Below are 22,502 nucleotides of genomic sequence, written 5' to 3'. Positions count from 1 at the left end.
GCTAGTGGACACAAGCGCAGGACAGGGTGGAGATGAATTCTCAGAAACCCACCGCTGCTATTAGAACAACAGAGGCAATACCGTCGATGGACATGTTTTGTTCTCTTAGGTACCGAAGACGGCAGATTTGGGCTCCTGCGAATAAACGGCTTCCCCGATTTTGCAGAAAGGTTCCCTCACGAAGCTGCAAGTGCTGAGATAATGGAGCCGCAAATTAAAGTCTCGTTTAAAAAGTGACAACTGTATGTGGGGAAGAAACCCCAAACCAACTCTCTAGCTCCAAACCACCCGCTTCCATAGAAAGGGATGTAGGGTTGTCGACCAGACTTCTCTTAAACTGAAAAGTTAAGAAATGTCCACGGTAAGAAAATGCTAAAAGTTCAAAATGTGTGGAGAGCCTTCCTGGTTCAGTCGACTGATCCTCCTGCCTTGAAGTAACTACATTGTCAGTTTTTGCGTTTTCCTCTAGGAATAATCTGTGTGTGAGCAAAGTTAGGCCAGATATTCACTTATCTCTTCATCATTTTTAATTTTTAATTGTGGTAAGATACACATAAGATAAAATTTACCATCTTAATCATTTTTATGTACACAGACTAGTAGTGCGAAGTGTATTTTCACTGTTGAGTGCCCAATCTCCAGAATTTTTCTGTCTTGCAAAACGGGAACTCTGTCCCCATTAAACAATAATGTCCCGTTCCCCCTCCCCCAGCCCCTGGCACCCACCCTCCTAATTTCTGTTTCTGTGAGTTTGATGACTCCAGAGACCTCATGTAAGTGGAGTCACACAGCATCTGTCTTGTGGCTGGCTTATGTCACTGAGCATCATGTCCTCAAGGCTCCTCCACGTTGTGGCAGGTGTGAGAATGTCCTTCCCTTTTAAGGCTGAATAACGTTCCATTATTTGGATGGACCACCTCGTGTCCATCCATCCTCCATCGATGGACACTTGGGTGCCGTCACCTTTTGGCTGTTGTGAACAGGGCTGCTGCGAACACGGGTGTGCAAATATCTCTGTGAGCCCTTGCTTTTAGTTCTTCACCCATATATTCCTAGAAATAGAATTGCTTGATCATATGTGAATTCTATTTTTAATCTTTAAAGGACTCATTATTATTATTATTTTTTGCGGTACGCAGGCCTCTCACCGTTGTGGCCTCTCCCGTTGCGGAGCACAGGCTCCGGACGCGCAGGCTCAGGGCCCAGCCGCTCCGCGGCACGTGGGATCTTCCCGGACCGGGGCAGGAACCCATGTCCCCTGCATCGGCAGGCGGACTCTCAGCCACTGCGCCACCAGGGAAGCACCAGGACTCATTATTTTTTAATGGACTTTATTTTTTGAGCAGTTTTAGGTTTACAGAAAATTAAGTGGGAAGTACAGAGTGTTCCCAGTTACCCCTCCCTCCCTCCCACGGCTTCTCCTGTTATTAGCTGTTTGCATTAGTGTGGTGCGTTTTACAGCTGATGAAGCAATACTGGTACATTATTATTTACAAAGCCCACAGTTTACCACAGTATGATTTCACTGCCTTAAAATCCCCTGCTCTCCTCCTCACAAACCCCTGGGACCCACTGATCTTTTCACTGTCTCCATAGTGTTGCCTTTTCCAGGACGTCCTAGAGCTGGAATCACGCAGTGTGGAGGCTTTTCACATTGGCTTCTTTCACTTAGTGATACATGTTTAAGGTTCCTCCATGGCCTTTGGTGGCTTGACAGCTGCGAACATGTGGTGTGTGCAGCTGCTGTGGGTGCGAAGTGCAGGGGTGGGGCTTCCCTTTTTTGGGGGGGGGGAGGATGCATCTTCAATTTAATTATAGCCTTTTGGAAAGAAAGGAAATACTACACGATAAATATGGACTTCCGCTGTAAGACATCCCAATTTTAGAACATTAAAATTCGTATGGGAAGAAAAAGTGATTCTCGTGCAGGAAGCAGTGTGGTAGGTGGAGAAGATGAGCCTGAACAGCCTCAGTTGGGCTCAACAGCGAGGCCGTACGTCATCCTGATGGGACATCTGCCTGCAGCTCCCCAAGTTCTGTAAGCTGGTGATTTGACCTCTCCCAGAGGTCAGCACTTTCCATAGCTCAGTCTCACAGACACTGATTCTTTCTGAAATGAATCAGAAAGACCTTTACATTTTTTTCCTGGACTGATCTGACTTCCAGAGTGGGGGCTTTTTGGTCACCGGGGTACAGATCCTGTAGGATGCTGCCCTAACTAACTAGTTAGCATCCTAGTTAGTTGGACCTCTGGGAGCCAAGGCAACCCGAGGCCGGTGTGCATCTCACCGTGACTACAACATGGGAACCAAGCCCACCCCGCTCCAAGCTGCACGATGCTGGTGTGGACGCTTTGCTTCTGGCTCTGAGATCCTGACGGGGTGAGGGCCGCAGGCTGCCCATCGCTGCAGAGAAGGAAGATGGGGTAAGCCTGGCTGCCTGGCTGGAGATGCCGTCGGTTCTGGGAGCAGGAGCTGACAGCGCCAGGATGGGTTCCCTCTGATGTCAGTCCTGAACACTTAGATGGTGACAACTAGAAATGACCATGCCACCAGCCGGTGTCCTGACCTGAGCAGTGCGACCAACAAGAGCCAATCACGTCCACCTACGGACGCCCCTGAGGGAAGTGGGACGCGGGAAGCAGAGTCGCCGGGCAAAGTCACCAGCCACTGGTGTCAGCTCAGCCCTGGGCACCTCGGAGCTCATCAGGGAGGATCCCGCAGAGTCCAGAGCTCGTGAGTGTGTCCCGGTGAGCCTTTCAGGGGGGACCCAAGGCCACTGGGATGCACGGGCTCCCTGGCCCCCGGGACAAGGGCTGGAGAAGGGAGGCTGGCGGGAGAGGGCGGCAGCCCTTCTCGGGGTGTGGATGAGGTGAGGAAGCTGGGTGAAATTCCTTCTCTAAAACAGCACTTCTCAGAAGTGAAGGTGTGTGGAAATCATTTGGGAATCTTATGCAAATGCAGACTGTGTTGCAGTGGGTCTGAGACCGGGCCGGCTACTCTGCATTTCTAATGAGCACCCAGATGATGCCCGAGCGACTGGTCGAAGGTCGCCCGAGTCCCACGGCTTTACTGGAAGCTAAACAAAAACGGGCTTTTATTTTCTTTTTTCTTAGATCTCCTCCACTTACCTACCTGCCTGTGATACTGCTCCAGATAAGTACATTAAGAGTGTTCATTAAGGGCTTCCCTGGTGGCGCAGTGGTTAAGAATCCGCCTGCCAATGCAGGGGACACGGGTTCGAGCCCTGATCCGGGAAGATCCCACGTGCCGCGAAGCAACTAAGCCCGTGCACCACAACTACTGAGCCTACGCTCTAGAACCGGGAGCCACAACTACTGATCCCACGTGCTACAACTACTGAAGCCCGTGCGCCTAGAGCCCGTGCTCTGCAACAAGAGAAGCCACCGCAATGAGAAGCCTGCGCACCGCAATGAAGAGCAGCCCCCGCTCGCCGCAACTAGAGAAAGCCCGCGCGCAGCAACAAAGACCCAACGCAGCCAAAAATAAATAAATAAATTTATTTTTTTTAAAAAAGAGTCTTCATTAAAAGACTGTTTTGTATCCATGGCATGTCAGTTCCTATTGGTGGACATTTAGGTGGTTTCTCATCTTTGTTCCTTTAAATAAAAAAAATCTTAATCTTCGTGGCGTAGAGTTGATTTACAACGCTGTGTCAGTTTCAGGTGCACAGCGAAGTGACTCAGTTACGCGTATACACATTTTCATTCTTTATAGATTCTTTCTCATCTTTGTTCTTACAAAAGCCAGACTGCAAGGAACAGCCTTGTCACATGAATGTTTCCCGTTTGTATGAAAAGATGTGAGTTCAAATGAAGGAAAGCGTATAGGAGGTGCTTGTCCACTGAAAACTATGATTATTCTAATGAGTGGGGACACCAGGGCTTAGGCTTTCTGACAGTCTGGTGTCATTTTGACTCAGGTCGAGCCGGCTGTCTTCCGAGATGCTGTCAGTTTTGCATGTGCTGCCATTCAGCCCCATTATCTTTCCCATCGTGCACTTGTGCAACCGTTCCCTGAAGTCTAAGTGTGGGAGTGCTTTCCACAGCCTGCTAATTCCATTTGCTAGCTTTAGACTGCCGTTCTCACCTGCCGAGATGATTGTGCTTGTTGACTTTGTCATCTAACATTTACCCTCGCTCTCCTGGGTTATTTCATCTTCACATTTGATATCTCCATCCATCTGTCCATCCGTCTGTCCACCCATCCACCTACCCAGTGACTGTCTCCAGAGTGCCCCACGCTATGCAAGCCTTGTGCTAAGCTCTGGGGTGTGCACCGTGGTGAATGAAACAGAAAGGAATCTGCGTTCTCCTGGACTTTCATTCCAGTAGGGAGGACAGACACTAAACAAAGATAAATAAGTTCCATGGATGGTATGCTGATGGCAGGTGCCCAGGAGGAAAATAAAACAAGGACGAGAGACGGGCAGGGTGGCCAGAGGAAACCTCACACAAATGTGACATCTGAGCAGAGGTCTGAAGATGTTTCTATCCAGTTCATTGGCCAATATGGTGAAAAAGAATTCTTTGATCTGTCACTAGAGGCCTCTCTATAGGTGGACGTTAATCCATGAACTGGCACCTTTGGGGTACAGCCGATGAATCCACTTACATGGTCTGTGCTTAAGTATCCAGCCTGCGTTTCTCTACGTTGGTCTTAAAGATATTTGAGGAGTGTGAAGACCTGGACTCTTGGCATGCATGGCTCTTCCCTGAGCCCAGCTGGTCAACCTCTCACCTCAGGGAAGTGAGTTTAATGTGAAGGACAGTGTCCCCCCCCCCCACCCCCCCATCGCCTGACGGAGCGGCAGCCGCTGTGGGCAGAGGGCGGAGAGGGCGACTCCAGCCGTTCTCCATCCTCATGGGCCTCGCTTATAAACCGCAGGTGGAAAGACCAAGTTTTCTGGGCAAAATCATGGGAAATTCAAGGTTTTTTCTCGGGAAATTTTGGCCCTGCCCTTGTGCTGTCAGGAGGCTCCGTGCGGGTGACCAGGTGTTATCTTCAGTCTAACCTGCAGGCTGCAGTGTTGCCATGACTATCTCCTCAGCCACACGCAGGGCTGGGCTCTCCAGGTGAACAGACAGGCGGCAGGGGTGGTGGTGGGGAGGTTTCGGGCAGACACCGAAGTCACGTGAGAGACAGAGAGCACGTGAGATCGCCGTGCACCCCGACATCGGGGCAACGCAGGGCCTGCGTCAGGGCCCAGCCGTGGTGCAGTCAGCTCTCCTCGGCTCCTCTGGCCTCGGTTTCTCCATCTGTAACGTCAGGGGAGTAGCCCAGATGATTTCTAAAGACAGTTCTCTAAGCTTCTTGTATTGGTTTTAATAGAAGCAACCCGGGCAGCAACACTTTAGAACCTGATTTCACACATACTAATTCTGACGGAGGAAGACCCATGTGGCCGGGCGACAGCCTCATGCAGGCCTGGAGGAGCCAGGACAGGCCAGGCCAGGATGCGGGAGGCTCGGAGGCCCAATGGGAGGCGTGACCCCAGTCGGTGAGTGAGGCCAAGGGGCTGGGACCGAGCGTCTTGACCTGGTGGGAGACGAAACAGCGGCAACAGCAGCAAGAAGCTGTCGGCAGGACCAGAAGATGCCCACGGAGTCTGCAGGCAGCAGATACTCCGACCCTCCTCCGAACCCTGGGGACCCCTTCCGGGTAGAAGGTGCCGGCACTGTCTCTTTTCCGGAGAGCGGATCCGTGCAGTCAGTGCCTCCCTGGTCAGAATGGCCCTTTGTTCTGCGTCTTCATGACTAACGATGCTGCTATGCAAAGGCTTATGCAACCTGGCAGAGCCGGGCCCTCGCGCCCGACCCGGGAGCCTGTGATCTGGGAGCCGGGCCTGCAGTTGCGCAAGAAGCAATTAGGGGTCCAGCCGAGGCTTGCTGGCTCCCCATCGGCCGGCTCCCAGCCCCAGCTCCTTGACAGGCTCGTTAGTGTTGAACCCTCCGAGTGCAGGAGAGTGTTTTGCCAGCTGCGGGCACGGCTGTGGAGTTCGCTGTGGGGCTGGGCTGTAGGAGGTGGGCCCGTGGCTCTTCCTGCAGGGTTTGTCCTTCTGCAGGGTTGGCCCCGTGGCAGGGCTGACCTCTCCTCCTTTTCCATAAAAGTCATTTTTAAAGCCCTCTGAAAATCTCTCAATTTTTACAGAGTTCTTAAAAAATAATCCTCTGCACCAGCCCATTATCTTCTAAAATAGACCTCAAATATGATTTTAACTTTGAGAAATAAGTGACAAGAATCAATCTAGCTTCCCATCAGCTACCAGAATCTAAAAGGGGAAGAGACAAAGCTACTGTATTTGGAAAACCCTCAAGTGCACTAGCGGCAGAGGCCGCCACCGGGAAGCCCTCCCCCTGCCTCCAGGACGGCCCAGGCCTGAGAAAGCCAGCCAGCCTCTTGACCTCGTCTGTCTCATCTCTGCAGAGCCGGGCGAGCTCCCTGCCTCGTGCTCCATGGCGCCAGTCGCTGGGCGGCCCAGAACATCGGGCAAAACGCAAGTCTGTGTGTCACGGGCGGAGGGCGCGTCTGCCTTCCGGGAGCCGTAAGGACTTTCTCCCAGCGCGGTTTGCAGGGACCAGGGAAACAGCCTGGCACTTCCTTGTTTCACGTATAGAAGAAGTTAGAGGGTATCGTGCTCGTGAAGTTTGGTAAAATTGCTAAAGCTTCAGTTGTGCTGGTGTCGGTCTGCATCCAAAGAGGCAAAGGGCTCATCTACTCCAGAGAATGAGAAAGTTTCTGCCCTAGCTTACCTGCCACCCTCCCTCTTCTTCCTTCCCCCACCCCTTGGTTTTCATTCCTTTTTCGTGAAATAGGCTTCTTTAAATTGTAGAGCAATGAACAATATGGCAAAAACTAGTTCTTCCAACCAGAATAAAAGCACGCACGATGAAAGAGAAAATGCTCTCAGCACACCCCATCCCTGCGGCCCCAGCAGCCACCCAGAGGTGACTGTGCAATGTGAGCATTTGGTACAATCTTTCTGAACATTTCCCGGACCAGCACTTTTGCGGGTGGAGACACGTGCAGAGCTCTGTGCTGAGAATGGGGCCTCTGTCAGAATGCAAAACACACATCCTTCCATGACACTGACGTCCTAATTGCTGAGCGGTCCACTGTGAGGCTGTAACCCAGCTAATTGAAACTTGATCCATAAATGGTATATAAAAGTTTTCCCCAGTTTTGGGGGATGACAAACAGTGCCGCCCTACACACTCTTACACGTGCACTTGTGCACAGTCAAGAGAGTGTGCCCTTGTGATAAATTCCTAGCAGTGGAATTGCTGGGTCAGAGGTTATGTGCTTTTTACATTTTAGTGGGCGTCGCCCAATTGCCCTGCAAAAAGTTTGCGCCAATTTACAGCCCCGTTAACTGTATGAACCCCCGTTGTATGAAAAGCCAATTTCCTCAGAACTTCACCAAATTCACATTCTATCAAACTTATGGCTTTTTTTTTAAATCCAAAATGTGTTTATTGGGATGGTTTCCGATTCATCTTGATTCCAGGGGCTTTCAGTGCTGCTTCCGTCTGAAAGAGCACCGTTCTGTAAGCCTTGCTTTTCCTCCTGTAGGCTGGCAGAGGACGGTAGAGCAGCCAACACACAAAACTGCTGTCTGTGCATGGCTAGAGACAGTGGTGATTGTAGCATCCTGGGCATTTCACATCCCTGAAGTAGGACCTGGGGCTCTGCACCAGGCGCTTCTCCTTGTGTTTCCTCTTCTCTTCTGGAGACGGACGAAGGAGATCCTTTGTGAGAGGCATGTTCTCGGGGGAGGTCGTCACCGTCAGAAAGGGCAAACTTATAAGTCTTTGCCAATAGGCAAAAAAGGGCAAGTCATTATTTTCTTAAATTTGCATTTGTATTATGAAGAGTGCTTATGGAGTATTTGCCTTTATTGGATGGAAACATGCTGGTCTTTACTACTGTTCATTTCCATTAGGTTTTTAGTAGTTTTAAAAATTGATCTATAAAAGCTTTTATTTATCATTAGCCTTTATTTGTCAACTAAGTCACAAATACATGCCCTGCTTGCCTATTATTCAAGCACACAGCAGTTTGCAATATTTATAGAATACAATTTATCTGCTTTTCCTGGAGAGCATTTAGGGTTTCCACCAGGCTCACATGAGCCCTGCCTATGTAGAGAAGACTTAACCTCTCCTTGCTCTCCTCTTGCACTGCCAAGGGTTTGCTTCCGCACGTGCGTCTTTGCTACTTCAGATCCGTGTGCTGGCGTGTGCGGTGAGACGGGGATGCGGCTGGAGGAGGCTCTGTTGGGCTCTTGTTCCTTAGCCTATTGGCTCTACTGACGCGCTGCCGGGGCAGGGCTTTCCGCTCCTTTGGAAATAAAAGGATTCAGACAGGCTTTTGGAGGATCCAGGCAGGAACTTGCCTCCTTCCCTTCTTGGATCAAAGATTCGGCCCTTTTCCCAGTCGGGGGGGACCCTGGGCTGTATTTTGAAGGAGGCCTCAAGGAGTAAATGCAACAGGAAGATTGAGAGAAAAATGGAAAACAGGCTTCTGGTGCGAAGAGAAAAACACCAATTTAAAATGACAGAATCACTTACGTGCATAAGCCACAGAGCTAAGAGGCCCCGTTTTCACTGAAACAGCAGGAACAACAAACACGACCACTGGGCTGAAAGAAGAGCTGAGGAGATGAATTCTGTTTACCTTTTGTTGGTTCAGCTCTGCTCAAGAAAGAGAGAAGGAGTATCCAATTCATTCGTTACTCTCGTTTTAACAGTATCTCCACAGTGAGTTTTCCTGGTTGAACAGATGAAACTCCTTATGGAAAGTTCTAGAGGTCACATTCTGGCCCAGGTTTTCAGTGCTCCTCCCATAGCTCATAAGTAGGTGGGATATTTTTTCTTTGAAGACCAGATAAGTTAATTGCACAGTCAGTAGCATCAGCGATTTCTGTTTCTTGGCACGAGTGACGTGATATGCCTGTTGGCAAAGACCTACAAACTCTGACTTGCAACATAAATCATATAATCCTGTAGATTAAGTTCCAGGCAATCTAGCTGAAAGGCACAGAAGAACCCTTCCCCCACCCCCACCAAGCGTCTGCCTTGTGGTAAACTGTGTAATTTGTATAATAATTGTAAGGTGATCGATGAGGATATGATGCCAGAATTAAGGACTAAGGTGTATCACTACTGTTAGTACCGATCACCACTCGTGTTTCCGTGCTCCACGCGTAGATGCGAGTGTGTGCTCTCACTTCATCCCGCTGCCCCGTGAGCCCTACAGGACCTGTTCTGTGATGCCCGCTCTACGGACGCAGGTTCAGAGGCTCGGCTGACTGAGATCACACAGCCCCCGATGCAGAGTTGTGACCTGCGGGACCACGTGACCCCAAGCTCTGTGTTCTTCCCGTGATTTCTTACTGTCCCTCCCCCTGCAGACGAGACAGGGCCCCGGGAGAGGCAGGACCCTTTCCAGGGGTAGGGTAATCCCACGTCACCTTAAGGATCAGGGTCAATCACACTCTCCCCCTCCGTCCCTTCTGCCATTTACCGAGGAAGTCTTTCCTCAAAGGGCCCAAAGAGCGCCCACCCCGACCCTGGCCAGTGTTCCAACTCTACCAAGAGGGTCCACAGGGAGCCCTGGGGGCAGGCCTTCCGGCTGAGGAAGGGCTGGACCAGGACCCACCACGACGGCCCGCGTCTGGGCCTGGCGCCCGAGGTGACGGTCCCCAGTGCCACTCTGCAGCCATCAGTCCCACCATCCGTGACAGCCCTGCTGCCGGTGGCCCCTGCGCCCCACAAACGTGGCTCTTCCAGGCTTCGTGATTCGCTCTGTCCTCCCCCCGCCTCTTGCGGCTCCTTCCCTCGAGCCCCCCGTGTGTCTCGCATCCTGGATCCCCACCCTCCCCTCTGCTCACACCACTCACCCCCATTTTGGACATAACCTTAATTTTCTGTTTTTGTGTATTTCTGTCAACTGATTTCCGCCGAAGCCCGTTACACACTGCCCTGGATGACGTCGTCATGTCCTCGGTGGTAGACACTGTCCACGTTTGCACGGTGCCCCGTCACACCTCCAGCCCCTGTCCCTCCCGCCCTCAGACACTGGGATGCCCTACAGGGAGCCAAACTCAGTCACCTACAGAGTCTGCCCCATGCACTCAGGGCCATGCTCAGATGGCGCCTTTGAGCACATTAGAAAAGAGTACTTTCCTCAAAACACTTTAGTGCCATTGGGCAAAAGTCGTACTTGACACATGGAATTATTATGACTGTGACGTGAATAGCACCCCTTTATTCGTATTAAAGGAGGAACAACTACACACTCGCACCGGCCTCTTGTCCTGCATCTCAGAGACTCCATTGCTGTCGGGGTTCAGGGTTCGCCGTGGGCCGGCCACCCCCGCTGCCCGGGAGTGTCCACCTCCCCAGGGAGGACGTGCGGAGTCTTAGTGAATTTCTCTTAGTGGAAGGAGTGACACGGGCTTGTCATCCTTCTGGCGCAAGCAGGGAGGTGGGTACCGCCTGGGCCTCCATCCGGGAGGACAACGCGAGCTTTGCTGGAGGAGTCCACAATTCTCCAGTGCGCTGGGGCGGCAGCAGCAGACAGCACATGTGGGACGTGTGCGGAGGGGGTCTCTCTGAACGGCTCTGTCCCCGGGTCTGGCGGGCAGCTGTGTGTGGTTACGTGACCCCGTGTATGCATCCTTCAGGCAGCTTCTGCTTCAGGGCCAGAGCCTGCCCCTGCTACGGGCGTGCTCAGCGCCAGCAACACGGCTTCATTCTCCACAAGGGCCAGGAGGGGACGCGCAGGCAGGCGTCAGGGAGCCGGGCCTGGGAGCAGCGTCTGGACCGAGAGCCAGGCTGGAGGGGCGGGCAGCGTCCTCACGCCCCGCGGTGCCCCGTCACTCCCGTCTCCCCGGAACCTGATGCTAAATGTGGGCTGTGGGCTTTGCTAAGTCCTGCATTTGCTTTCTAACTTGAATACTCAGAGTCGAAGGAATTCAAAAGCAGATCTATTCCAGCGCACTTGAACAATGCATTTGAATGTATGACTCACATCCTTGGACAAAGGAAAAGGGACCCCTAGGAGGGAAAGCTGCCCGTGGCCTGTGGGCAGCAGAACGTCTTCACTGTATGGACTGTACTCTCTGCCGGTCCCCTGGACTCACTGCTGGTCACCAGAGGTGTTTCCTTCATACCTAATGTCTCCACTAGTGACGTACGGCAGGCAAAAGCTTAAGCCTGGCAGCAGGAATGTTTCCTGAAGACTCTGCCGTTGGTGTTGGTCTGTGGACGGGTGCGTTTGTATGTGGACGGTCAGTCCTCAGAGGTCAGCAAGCCTGTACACAGGCCCTGTAGTTACAGCACGAGGATGGGAGTCGTGTTTGCGATGGAACATGATTGCCTTGGTCTCCCTGTGCCTGTTTTCTCTTTTCTCCTTTTGGAGAATTTATGCCCCGTGTCCACTATATAACTTGACAGAGTGACTCGAGACACTTGAGACAGCAGGGGGACAGGGTGGGCAGAGGGGAGTGGGGGACACGTCCCCAGCAGGGCCCTGTGGATCCCTTTGCGAATCACTCTGCAAGCAGCCACTGCTGGCCCAGATGTGGGCTGATGCTGTGGAATCAACTGTGACTAAAAAATGGGCTGGTTTTAATCTCCTGCGATTCGACAAGAAAGCGCCACTGGGCGAGCTGTTCCCAAGGCCCTCTGACGGCGGAAGGGCGTGGCTTGAAGGGGTGCCTGGGGCCACCAGACACCTTTCTTCTGTCACAAGTCATTCTCGGTTATGAACTAGAAATCTGGGCTCAGATTTGTCTTTACTGGATCCAAGTTGGCAGACAGCTCCTGCCGACGCTGTAGGAAGTAGAGGTGGAGGGTGCACGAGGGGACGGGGACCCAGCGCTCACCTTTCCCGAATCCGGGCAGATGCACTGCACGATCCGGGGACTTGCTTCAGCCAGAATCCGGAAGGAGCCTCGTCATTCTGCGCGACACGATGATGCGGCCTTTCGTTGCGTTTATAACTGTCCCCAGAGGCTGTTAGTCAAAAGGGTTCAGCTAATAAACGTATTATCCTGGTTCAGAGCGCTGACTTGTGTAACTGCTGTCGGGGTCAACGATGTCCTGTTTGCTCAACTTCCCGGAACCCCGACACTTGTGGGTACAGAAGCAGGGTGCAGGCCGGGGTCAGGGATCAGGGATCTCTTTGCCGCTGGGTCTGAGCGTGGTGGACAGGCTGGGGCTGTGTCACCTGGTCCTGGTGACTCCATCTGGGGCCCCTCTTTTGGTGACCTTTCCTTGCAGGGGTGCTGGACCCTGATGCAGGCCCTAGACCGGCAGCAGCCCGCAGAGCTGCTCTGGGAACTAATCCGGGCGTCAGGTGGGACCACAGCAAGGCTGCTTCTCTTCCTCTTGGGCGCCCGGTCCCTTGGTCTGTCCTCGGCCAACTGGTCAGCCAGAGGGAACAGTGCTTCTGAATGTAGGAGGAACCCGTGGAGCATGCTGGGGGGTCTGGTTTGTTGGGTGGTCCGGAGACACTTCCTGTGTGGAGTGCCATGGGCGCCAGGGCCAGGGGCTGCCTGCCAGGCAAGAGTGAGGAGGGGGCAGCTGACCCCTGCGCATGATTTCAGAGGCATCGGGACACTTACCTTTCCTTCGAAAATACTCCCCTGCCGACCTCCAGTTATAGCCAGACTTCCGTGAGTAAAGCTCTATTTCCTTCAGCTCAGCTGGGAGTGGGAAACATCCTGGTTTGGGCAGTACAGTGTGTCTTAGCGCTTATTCTCCGTAGGAGGGTGTCTGTCAGATGCGGGTGATTGGAGTTAATCTACAAACGGCAGCACATGCATTTCGGTGCACAGGCCTGAGTTTGGGTCAACATATACGGTCCTGAAACTACTCTCGCCATCAAGATGAAGACTGTTTCCATCACCCAAAAGTCCCCCTGTCCCCCTGAGAGCCCCCATCTCAGCCCCTGGCAAGGATCTGATTTCTGTCCCTTTTGCCTGTTTCAGTTCCATGCATGTGGCCTCGTCCGGAGGGAAGCTTCTTCCTTTGTGTGAGGCCCCGTGTACTTGCTGTCGTCCCCCGGAGGGCGGGGGACAGAGCCGCTGCCTGCACTGCCGGCCTGACCCCCGCTGCCCGCAGCCCAGCTTCCTCGTCCCCACGTCCTCCCGTGGGCACTGTGGGTGTCCTCCGAAGGCCAGCAGGGGGAGGAAGTTCACACAGCAAAGGCCTGGCTGGCATCGCGCCTGGGCTGACCCCGCAGGGTGGCGCTGAGGGCGCTGATGACAGAAACGTGGACGAACAAGTGTGACTGAAGCAGGGCCGTTTGGGAGGATCTTCCCCAGAAGGAGAGGAGCCGGGGCTCCCACAGCTGAGCCTGACGGACCTCTTCCCTGGGGTCCCAGGGACAAGTCAGCCCCCCTCCGTTTGAGCTTGAGTCCCGCTGCCCCCGGTCCAGAGCCCTGGGGAGAGAGGCCGCTGTCCGGCCCCAGGCCAGCACCCGCAGAGCAGCCCACCGTGTGAGCAGGGCCTCAGGAACTCAGGGGGCAGAACAGATGTTTGCTCCCCATGAAAGAGGGCTGGTCCCTGCAGGCGTCATGTGGCCCTTGTCACTCCTCTTACCCCGGGCCTGAGGATGTGTCTGCAGTTCCCTTTATTAAATAATACCTGTTACTGTAGGACTTGGTATTTCCAGGGCTTTTCTCTGGTTTCCAAGTTTGCCCTCCTTCTGACGGCCCACATTGACCTGATTTCAGTATTTAGTATTAGTATCTCCGTGCTCCACGTGTGCACACACAGACACACGTCCATTTCCAGCCCCGAGTCCTGGGTGCTAGTGCGTGTTCCGGTTGTATCGACTCTGCTACCCAGAGAAGCGCCATTGGCATATTTGGACTTTGTTCCTCAATAAACAAACGAAGGGCTGGTCTGATCCCCTCATCCCGGGGTCTGAGCACAGGCCTGGAGCTGTCGCTGGAGCGGGAACCCGCCCCGGATGCCTTGCTTATCGCGAAACCTCAGGAAAATAGCCCAGCCTCTCGAAGCCTTCGTTTCCTGTCTGTGAAATAAGCATGTTGGCGTTTTACACCTAATTCTGAAAGCTGGGATTCTGGGCAAAATTTAAGTTGTTGAGAACACACTGGGGGCAAATGTTTATTGGAGCTACATGTTATCATGCACTAGAATGACAAGCTATATATGTCTGCTGAGCCCTGGTGGTCTCCAATATGTTTTGCTGTGTCTATGAGAACTTTAATTATGTTGAATAATGCTCTAAGGAAGCTTGTCCCTGAAACGCACATTTGCTCCCAAGTTGATTGAGTTTAAGGGAAAGGAGAAGCACCTGTCAGCATGACATCTGTGACATCCCATGAGCTGAGAGAGGTGCTGGCCCAATCCTCTTGTCCCGCTGAGGCTGGCGGGGGGCCCCTCCCCTAAGGTCGCCCAGCTTCCAGAGACCTGGCCAGAGTTCCGGCTTGTCTTCGAGTTCCCACTCTGAGCTCTCCCTTGACTGGACCACTTCTGTGGTTTTGAGCGTTACCAGATATCTAACTGCAGTGAGCCTAGCCAGCCACAGGTTGCCAAACTTTTCCACCTTTTCCCTTGACAGTTAGAACTTGGTGATCAGAAACAACAAATCCACGTCAAGGCTGTTGAATACATATGTTATTTTGGGCTCCAAACAGATGTGACAGAAAGGATCAGTTATGGCAAATCTTCTAAGTTAAACTTTTCCTGAAAATAGCGGCAAAGAGGGTCCAGGAGTGGTAAGGGAAGTGTGGTATTATGTTAATATTTATGTTGGGCTGTAGTTCACCAGGAAGGAGGGTGTAAGGCCTGTGTGTGAGCTGGCGAATGACAGGAACAGCATTTGCTCCTAGTCGCCCATCCGTCTGAACGCCGAGCAGAGAGGTCCACGCACCAGCACCGTGTGACGTCGGAGCCTCTGCGAATTTGAAAGAGGGCCTGGAATCGGGGGCAGTTACAGTTCTATGGTTCTGATCACGAAATTAGAAGATGCTTATTAGGGCCATTTGTTGACAGCATTAAGAATTAACAAATTATGTTGTTAAAGCATGACAAAATTTAATGGTTTCATTAGAGAACTATAAAGTCTGTTACTTAAGAGAGAACTATGGTGGTTTTAGAAAGCGGGAAATATTTACTGGACTCTCTGGGGTCTAATTTCTATAACCCAGGCAAAGCTTAGCTATTATGATGTAAAGAATTAAAAAGACAGTAAAACAGAGGAGAGATACCTTTATATGTGTGACGCCAACGAAGCCCCTTACCACCTAGGAAAGTTGTGAGTCATGTGAGTCCACTGCGCTGGCATTTTCTTTAGAAGGTAAAATTGCAAGGCCGGTTATTGTTAAGAAGTTCCTTCTTTCCAGAGTGGGGAAGGGGCCGTTTTTGTTGTTTGGGGAAAGTAGGAAAGGTGTGTGGGGAGAGTGCCCACCGCTTGTGGCACCAGAGACCAGGGCCCGTGGAGGGGCCCTGAGACCCTCTCAGCACAGAATCCTGGCTGCCCCCCTCGTAGGGATGGGGCTGGCGCTCTGCAGAGTGACAAAGGGCGCCAGGAGCACCACTTAACTGACGCTTGAGGGTCCGTGACCCCCGCGCCTGGCCTCCCAGGCCGAGGAGGGGACAGTTGTGTGAGGTGAGGGTACAGCTCTCAGTAACGAAGGCAACCATTTTCCAGTTTGGGAAGCTTGCCTACCGTTTAGTAAAAGTGAACCGAGACGATCACCTGAAGAGTTCAACTAAGTTCGGGCCACAGTATGTTTTGGTCTGAATTACGCGGATAATTGTGTTATGGTGGAGAGAATTCTGAACTGGAGTTGGATCTTGGTTTCCAGTTGGGTCTGTCAGGAAGGAGTGTTTAAGCTACTCGCTGGACCCCGTTTCCTCGTCTGTAACATTAGGGTCTATCCGAGAGTCAATGAGTCATCTGTGTACTTGTGTGTGAACACCATTCCCCGAGAAAGGAAAGCCACGTCTGTGACTCTGTGTGGCAGTGGAACAGGGTGGCCTGAGGACTCTCCTTAGGCTGCTGCCCGCCGCCGGCCTGCGGAGCACCTCCCAGCACCATAAGACCGTTCTCCCCTGCCAGGGGGAGACTCTCTCTGTTTCTCTTCTTTTCTGCACACTCCACGTGGGACGGAGAAGCTGGAGGGAGCCCGCGTGAGGCTGTGAGCCGGGAGCCCAGGGCCTGGAGTGACCGTCTCCAGGGGTGGCCAAGTCCCTGCAGGGGTGGCAGGGCCGGGGCCACCGCCAGGGCCAGGGCCCTCCTTCCCGTATTTGGGAGACGACTCCTCCCTCTCAGGACGCGGTTTGCTGCTCAGGTTCTCAGCCCCCAAAGGCCGCAGACCGGCTCCTGGTCGCTTGGGGCCTGGCCGGGCACTGGGGCATGTCTGGGCCCTGCAGGCCGAGGCTCCAGGAAGGGGCGTGTGCGTGCGTTTCTCTCTCAGGCCACCGCCTTCCGGGGATCGGGGGTCAGGAAAGGGGACTGCAAAGCACCCGGGGGCTGGGGGGCTCTTTGAAAACTGACCCAGGGCACCCTGGCCGACGGCCCAGACTCCCAGGTATCAAAGGGCGTTGCCCAAACCAAACAGATCCGCCCTCACCCCGCGGTCCCGAGCCCCCTACTCGGCCTAGGGTCAGCTGCCCGCGGCAGCCTGGTGTTTGCACAGGTGGGCCTTGGCCCCTAGGTCTGGAGGCTGGGGAGAGGGGTGAGGCAGGTTAGGGGATGGGGTGGGCTGGGGGAAGGGGATGGGCTGGAGGAGAGGGGAGGGGGTGGGGTGGGCTGGGGCCGGGGGAGGGTCCTGGGCGGGGAAGGGGGAGGGGATGGGCTGGGGCCAGGGGAGGGCCCTGGGCGGGGAAGGGGGAGGGGAATGGGCAGGCGCTGGGAGAGGTGCAGGCCCTGCTCTTTGCCCACCAGAGCTCGGAGGAGGAACCGGATTTTCTGGGCGGAGGCAGGAAGGGTGGACCTCGGCCGGGTCTCTCAGGGGACCTGCCGCAAGGAAGCCGAAGCTCCCAGGGCTGGGGCTGCGGAGCAGCGGCGGGACCCCGACCCTCCGTCGCCTCCCGCCTGGGTCCACCGCGAATGATGGCCGCTCGGTCGTGGGAGCTGGAGCTCGGCAGTGGTCGTGGCGCCGGACCGGGGCGCAAAGGTCCCGTGACCCTGGCCTTTCTCTAAAAAACCTGGTGGTCCCTGGTGACACGGCGAAGGGGACCCCTCACTCACCTAAAGTCCGGAGTGTTCATTAGGAAGGAAGGCCCTCTGAGGGGAAGGGAGAAGAACTGTGATTGAGAAAACATCCTTTTTTACGTTGCTGTTTCTGTCCATTTGCAGAACTTTCCCGGTGTGTCGATTTAGAGATGAAACCAGTGGGGTTACAAACCCGACGTGGAGGTAGGCGGCAACTGGCCTCTGGAGGGGGCAGAGTCGGAGGGGAGGGTCAGTCCGCGGGAGTCAGTGATGGGGGCGGGGGCTCCCCAGGCGTTGGGTGTGGCGTCAGGAGCGCAAAGAACTGAGCGAATGGATCCCCGCCATTTCAACCCGCTGAGCCTGGACCACCGCTCCGCTCCCCCCGGCCCCCGCTTCAGTTTTATTTTCTAATTATTGGTCGTGTGGGTGCAAATCTCTGCTTAAATGGGTGCTTTTTGTCATAATTCAACCCTGTTATTATCCCTCTTCATGACTACTAAGTAGATATAACCAGATCGGTCAAGACTTGTTTCTTGTTAACTAGACTTAGGGATGGGCTTTTTTTCCCTCCCATTCCTGCCAAAACACAGCATCCTGAAATGAACTCCACTTTCTTTCCCCACTTCACCATACGTAGACCCCAAATCATCCTCTTGTCTTGGATAAGACGACATCTGCCCGGAGGCAGGAACAACAATGGGGGCCGGCACTTACAGCCTCTGACTTTTTCCGTCTTTGTATTACTTTTCGAAGACTGCAATCCATGAATTGTTAGCGCTCTATTGCCTTTGAATTTGAGAAACCGATGTGCACACTGCTTTCTGGTACTTCTGCTGATGGAAACCTTTCGTTTTTAATATGGGTAATCATCTCTGCCCCATCGGAGGTGGCCTCTCTCCTCAGATCACAACTGAAATAGGCCTGGCAGCCCCACCTCTACAAACCTTATCCTCCTACAAAAGGAGAGAGTGACAAATTACTACTGATGGGTTCACACCCGGGTGGACTGGGCATGCCTAAAAAGGTGGTTTTGTTTTGACAAAAAACCAGACTTTCGAATTGCTCTTAAAACTGCCCTGAAGAAGTCTTCAGTGTGTTAACAAGTCCCTTGCCAAGATGGTTTCCAGCTTTTTGAGCAGATGATCAGAAGAACCACTGTACCTGACAATGTCTGCTTGATGCTAAGGCTGTTAATAGCTGAACTTGTCTACTAAAGGATTCTTGGGGAAGAGGGGCCCACACCTTATCTTGCTCTAGTAACTATTAAGTGAATTCTTAGAGAGGTTACTGGTTTGATGTTTAAGAAATCCCACTGATGGACGTTCCACCCCGGAGAATTGTACAGCAATTTGTCAGGTAAGGAAACCTGCAGCCTCTACCTTCACTGAATTATTCAGGAAAATATTTGGTACTCCACAGGGAGTTTCTTAAGAGTCAAACCCGAACCCATTTGGAGGTGGGGGGCGGCGGGTAGGGTGTAAAAAGCTCTCCATCTCCAACCCATCACCACAAAATGCCGAAGTCGATTGTGAGTTTTATTAAAAAATAAGCACTATGCCTGGCTTTCATAACATTCATACATGAACATGTACACAGACACAAATAAAATAATATTAAAAATAAAAATCACACTTGCTTTCACGTGGCAGTGGTCCTGGCACCCCACATGCACAATGTTAACTTGTCCTTGGAAGAAACCGTTTGGCCCAAGGAGACCACAGTTATGAGAGAACCCAACCGCGAATAAAGCCATAACCGTTGCCTGCAACATTTTCAATTTGGGTTTCAAAAATATATGAATAATTTAACTACAAATCCCAACAATATATGTATTTTTCATTTTTGGCACAGTGAGACGTGGGTCAAGAGCAGAGGCATGGCTGGAACTCCTCTGGCCCCTCCCGCCCTCAGCCACACCTGTAGAAGCCACACGCTTGCAAGGAGCGGGGCCGCTACCCCCGCAGTAGTCGTATCATGTATCCCATGGAATGGTTCCCTGACGTGCTTTTTTGTTTTTGTTTTGCTTTTTAAGGGACAAATCACTGGACGGTGCAACGAAAACAGGAGGAACAAGGCGGAGCCTGGACACTAGGAAGGGAGAAGTCTCCGTGGAGGGGGCAAGGACAGGCTTGGTCAAGAAACGAGACCGTTGTGAAGCGCTGCTTTGCTCCGCTGCGACGTTAGTTATAAAGGAAGAAGGGAAATGTCCGGGACCGCGTCGGACACTGGCGTCGGAAGGCGTTAGCTCTAAGGCACGTTTGGTGGAGATGTTTTCTTTGACGGTCTCCGTTCTCTGGGTGGAAAGCTCACCCCCACCCTTCCCGAGCCCGCGTTCCCGGCCGGGTCCGTCGCGCTCAGGCCAGGAGCGTCTCGGGCGGGCCGGGCAGGTGCGGGCCCGGCGGGCGGGCCGAGGCCACGTGCAGGGCGTCGGGCAGCCGCACGGGGCAGTACAGGTGCGCGCAGGCGGCCGGGCCCCGGAGCGGCTTGGCGGGGGCCGGGGCCGGGGCCGCCAGGGGCGCGAGCAGGAGGGGCGGCGCCTCGGCCCCGCGCGCGCCCAGCCGCGGCGGCTCGGCCGCGCCGAACGCCCCGAGTGGCAGCAGGGCCGCGGCGGGCGCGCCCGGAAGCAGCGCGGGATAGGGGGGCGGCAGCGGGCAGGGCGCCGCGCCCCACGGCGGGCGCGTCCCGGGGCCCGCGTCCCCGGAGCGGCGGCTGCGGAAGGGCTTGCTGAGGATGCTGTCGATGGCGAAGGGGCCGGAAAACCTGCCCGCCGGACTGGCACGCCCCTCGGACCGAGCGGGCGAGCGCGCGCGGGGCGTGGCCAGCGCCGGGACGGCGGGCGCGGGCGGCGGAGGCGCGGCGTCCGGCGGCCCGGGGCCCGGGGCCGTCGCCCGGTGGCTGAGGCGCTTGCGGCGGCGGCGGAAGACCCCGTCGGCGAAGGTGTACTCGCTGCTGGGGTTAAGCATCCAGTAGTTGTCCTTGCCCCAGGGCCGCGAAGGGTCGCGCAGCACCTTGACGAAGCAGTCGTTGAGCGAGAGGTTGTGACGCACGGAGTTGCGCCAGCCGGTGTAGCTGCCGCGGAAGAACGGGAACTTGCCCATGAGGTACTCGTTGATCTCAGCCAGCGTCAGGCGCCCGCCAGCCGAGTCGCGGATGGCCATGGCGATGAGCGCGATGTACGAGTACGGGGGCTTGGGCCGCCGCGTGTACGGCTTGCCGCGCGCGCCCGCGCCGCCGCCCGCGCCCCCCGCCGCCGCCGCCGCCGCGCCCGGCCCTCCGCCCGCGCTCCGCTCGCCGCCGCCCGCCAGCGCCACGGCGCCGCCGCCCGCCGCCGGGCTGTTGGCCGCGCAGTCCCCGTCCGAACCCAGGGAGTCGTCGCCCGCGGCCGACAGCGGAGACGGCGCGTCGCGGCCGCCCGCCCCCTCCAGGTCACTCCCCGGCTTGTCCCGGAGGCCCTCGCGGGGCCCTAACACCTCCAGCTTCATGCCCGCGCCCGTCCCCGCCCGGCGCGTACCCTTTTCCTCCGCTTGGTCCTGGGCAGCGGGCGCCGGGGGCGGGGTGGCGATCCTGGGCCGGGGTCCTGGCCTCTCTCTCCCGGAGCTCACCTTCCTCTTGGAGAGACAGTCGTTTTCCGGACAGCAGTCCCCTTCCACTGGAATTTTTCTTTGGAGGGGTTTTGCTTATTGGGTGAACCGAGAGGGGCGGAGAGGAAGCAGTTGGGGGGGGAGCCTGTTGCCTTCAGTTCGAGGAATGGAGACTTCGGGGGAGGCGTGTAGGGCCGCGGTTCCAGCCTCGGGTGCCCGAGCGCGCGGGGCTTGGAGTTCCTGTTGGAGGAGGAAGCGTGCACATCTGCTTTCCGTTCCCGAGACGGGGTTTCTTCTCTGCAAGTCCCCGGTCCCGGGCAGGCGTCCTCGCGGGTCGAGACGGTGCCGGCTGCTGTGCGTGCCACCCACGCCGGGAGGGAGGGTCCGGCCTTCAGGCTCTAGCGCCCACGGAGCAGAGTCCCCGAGGCCGTGGCGCCCGCAACCGCCTTTCCGCCCCCGGTCTCCGGAGCAGCATCTCCACGCCGGCCAGCTGCAGCTCCGTCTCGCCTCCACCTTCGGCCCGGCCCAATATAACCCCGCGGCGCCCCGCGGGGGCGGGGCCTGGGCGCAAACCGAGAGGGGTGGGGAGCGAGGTGGCCCAGGTGGCCGCAGCTCCGGAGCAGGCGCGCACCAGGCGGGAGCCACGCGGCGGCGCGGCAGCAGGTTGTTTGTTTTGGGTCCGCTCGGCCCCGCCCTCCGCCTCCCGCCAATGGGAAGCGCGCGCGCGGCAGCGGTGCGCGCGTGCGCGCGCGAGTGTGCGTGTCCGCGAGTCCGCCCGCCTGGGAGGGGCCCCTGCGCCCTGGAGCTCACGGAAGCGATTTGGGCAAGTGGGCACGGCCGGGGGGCACCTGTAGGGGCACCTGGCGGGGTTGGGGCCCGCGGCCTCCCTCAGCTACACGCGGTGTGTTGGCTTCTCTGGGGGTTAAAACAATGCTGCTTCCTAGTGCCACCCCCTCCCGTCGCGGCCGGGGGCGGGGGACGCACAGCGGAGAACGCTCAGGACACACTCTGCAGTGACCGATCACCGGAGCCGCATGGTGTGTCCTTCTTGGGACTTCACTTTGAGGACCGTCTCTGTCTTGTTTCCTTCTTTCGTGAATAAACTAGTGGACTTGAAATTGGTTACGCTTTCTGAGATGACCTTGACTCGCTCCCATGTTGGCCTCAGATTTTCTTTTGTCTTCCTTTGCCTCTTCTTTTACGTGGCTGGTGGCCCCTGCGAGGAGCGGCGGGTCCCCTTCGCCCGCGCTGTGCGGTTCTGCCTGCGCGGCTCCCACCCCCGGGAGGGCGGTTCCGGAGGGCGAGGGCGGGCGCAGTCCTCCTCCGGGACGTTCGCTGTGGTTTCTGTGGCACCGGCGACTGACCGTGGGGGGACAGGGCCATCTCTCCGCGGCGGGACGTCGGGGTCTTACGCCCAGGTGGCGTGGTGCTCCTGGGAGGGGCGCCCGCCCCCGCGAGGGCGCATTTCTAACCCGCTGCCCTTCCACGCCGAGGTTTCGTCCTTTTCCGGCCTTTGTTGCAAACAGCTACGGAGATGCGAGTAGGCGGGACCCCCGCCCCCGATGTTTATTTTATTACTTTCCACCATTTGTGCAGAAAACGTACACAGCCCTGTCTTATCTTCATTCAGGCAGTTTTAAAGGCATTCAGCATGGGGCCCGAAAAATGACGAGCCCATCGAGGGCTCTGTTGTTTCTGGTGT

At 55.4% G+C, this 22,502-nt stretch overlaps 1 protein-coding gene, 1 long non-coding RNA gene and 1 pseudogene across 5 annotated transcripts in view; 1 reads left to right on the top strand and 2 right to left on the bottom strand.

Moving 5' to 3' along the window:
- LOC137231466 (uncharacterized) overlaps positions 1–3,597 on the top strand; it is a 33,192-nt gene extending 29,595 nt beyond the window's left edge. For all 4 annotated transcript variants that reach the window (XR_010946559.1, XR_010946558.1, XR_010946556.1 and 1 more), the window contains 2 exons: positions 110–2,749; positions 3,116–3,597. This is a non-coding gene — a long non-coding RNA (uncharacterized lncRNA). The remainder of the gene's footprint in view (positions 1–109; positions 2,750–3,115) is intronic.
- Positions 3,598–7,468: 3,871 nt separating this feature from the next.
- LOC137232946 (small ribosomal subunit protein eS27-like) lies at positions 7,469–7,783 on the bottom strand (annotated as a pseudogene).
- A 10,958-nt stretch (positions 7,784–18,741) lies between these two features.
- FOXQ1 (forkhead box Q1) lies at positions 18,742–22,163 on the bottom strand. Its single transcript, XM_067751831.1, has one exon. It carries the CDS (start codon positions 20,699–20,701, stop codon positions 19,574–19,576), a length of 1,128 nt encoding a protein of 375 aa, XP_067607932.1. The 5' UTR covers positions 20,702–22,163; the 3' UTR covers positions 18,742–19,573.
- Positions 22,164–22,502: the final 339 nt, after the last annotated feature.

The sequence above is a fragment of the Pseudorca crassidens genome, chromosome 10 (genome assembly GCF_039906515.1).
Source record: "Pseudorca crassidens isolate mPseCra1 chromosome 10, mPseCra1.hap1, whole genome shotgun sequence".
Classification (NCBI taxonomy): domain Eukaryota; kingdom Metazoa; phylum Chordata; class Mammalia; order Artiodactyla; family Delphinidae; genus Pseudorca; species Pseudorca crassidens.
This window is presented reverse-complemented; position numbering and strand designations above follow the sequence as displayed.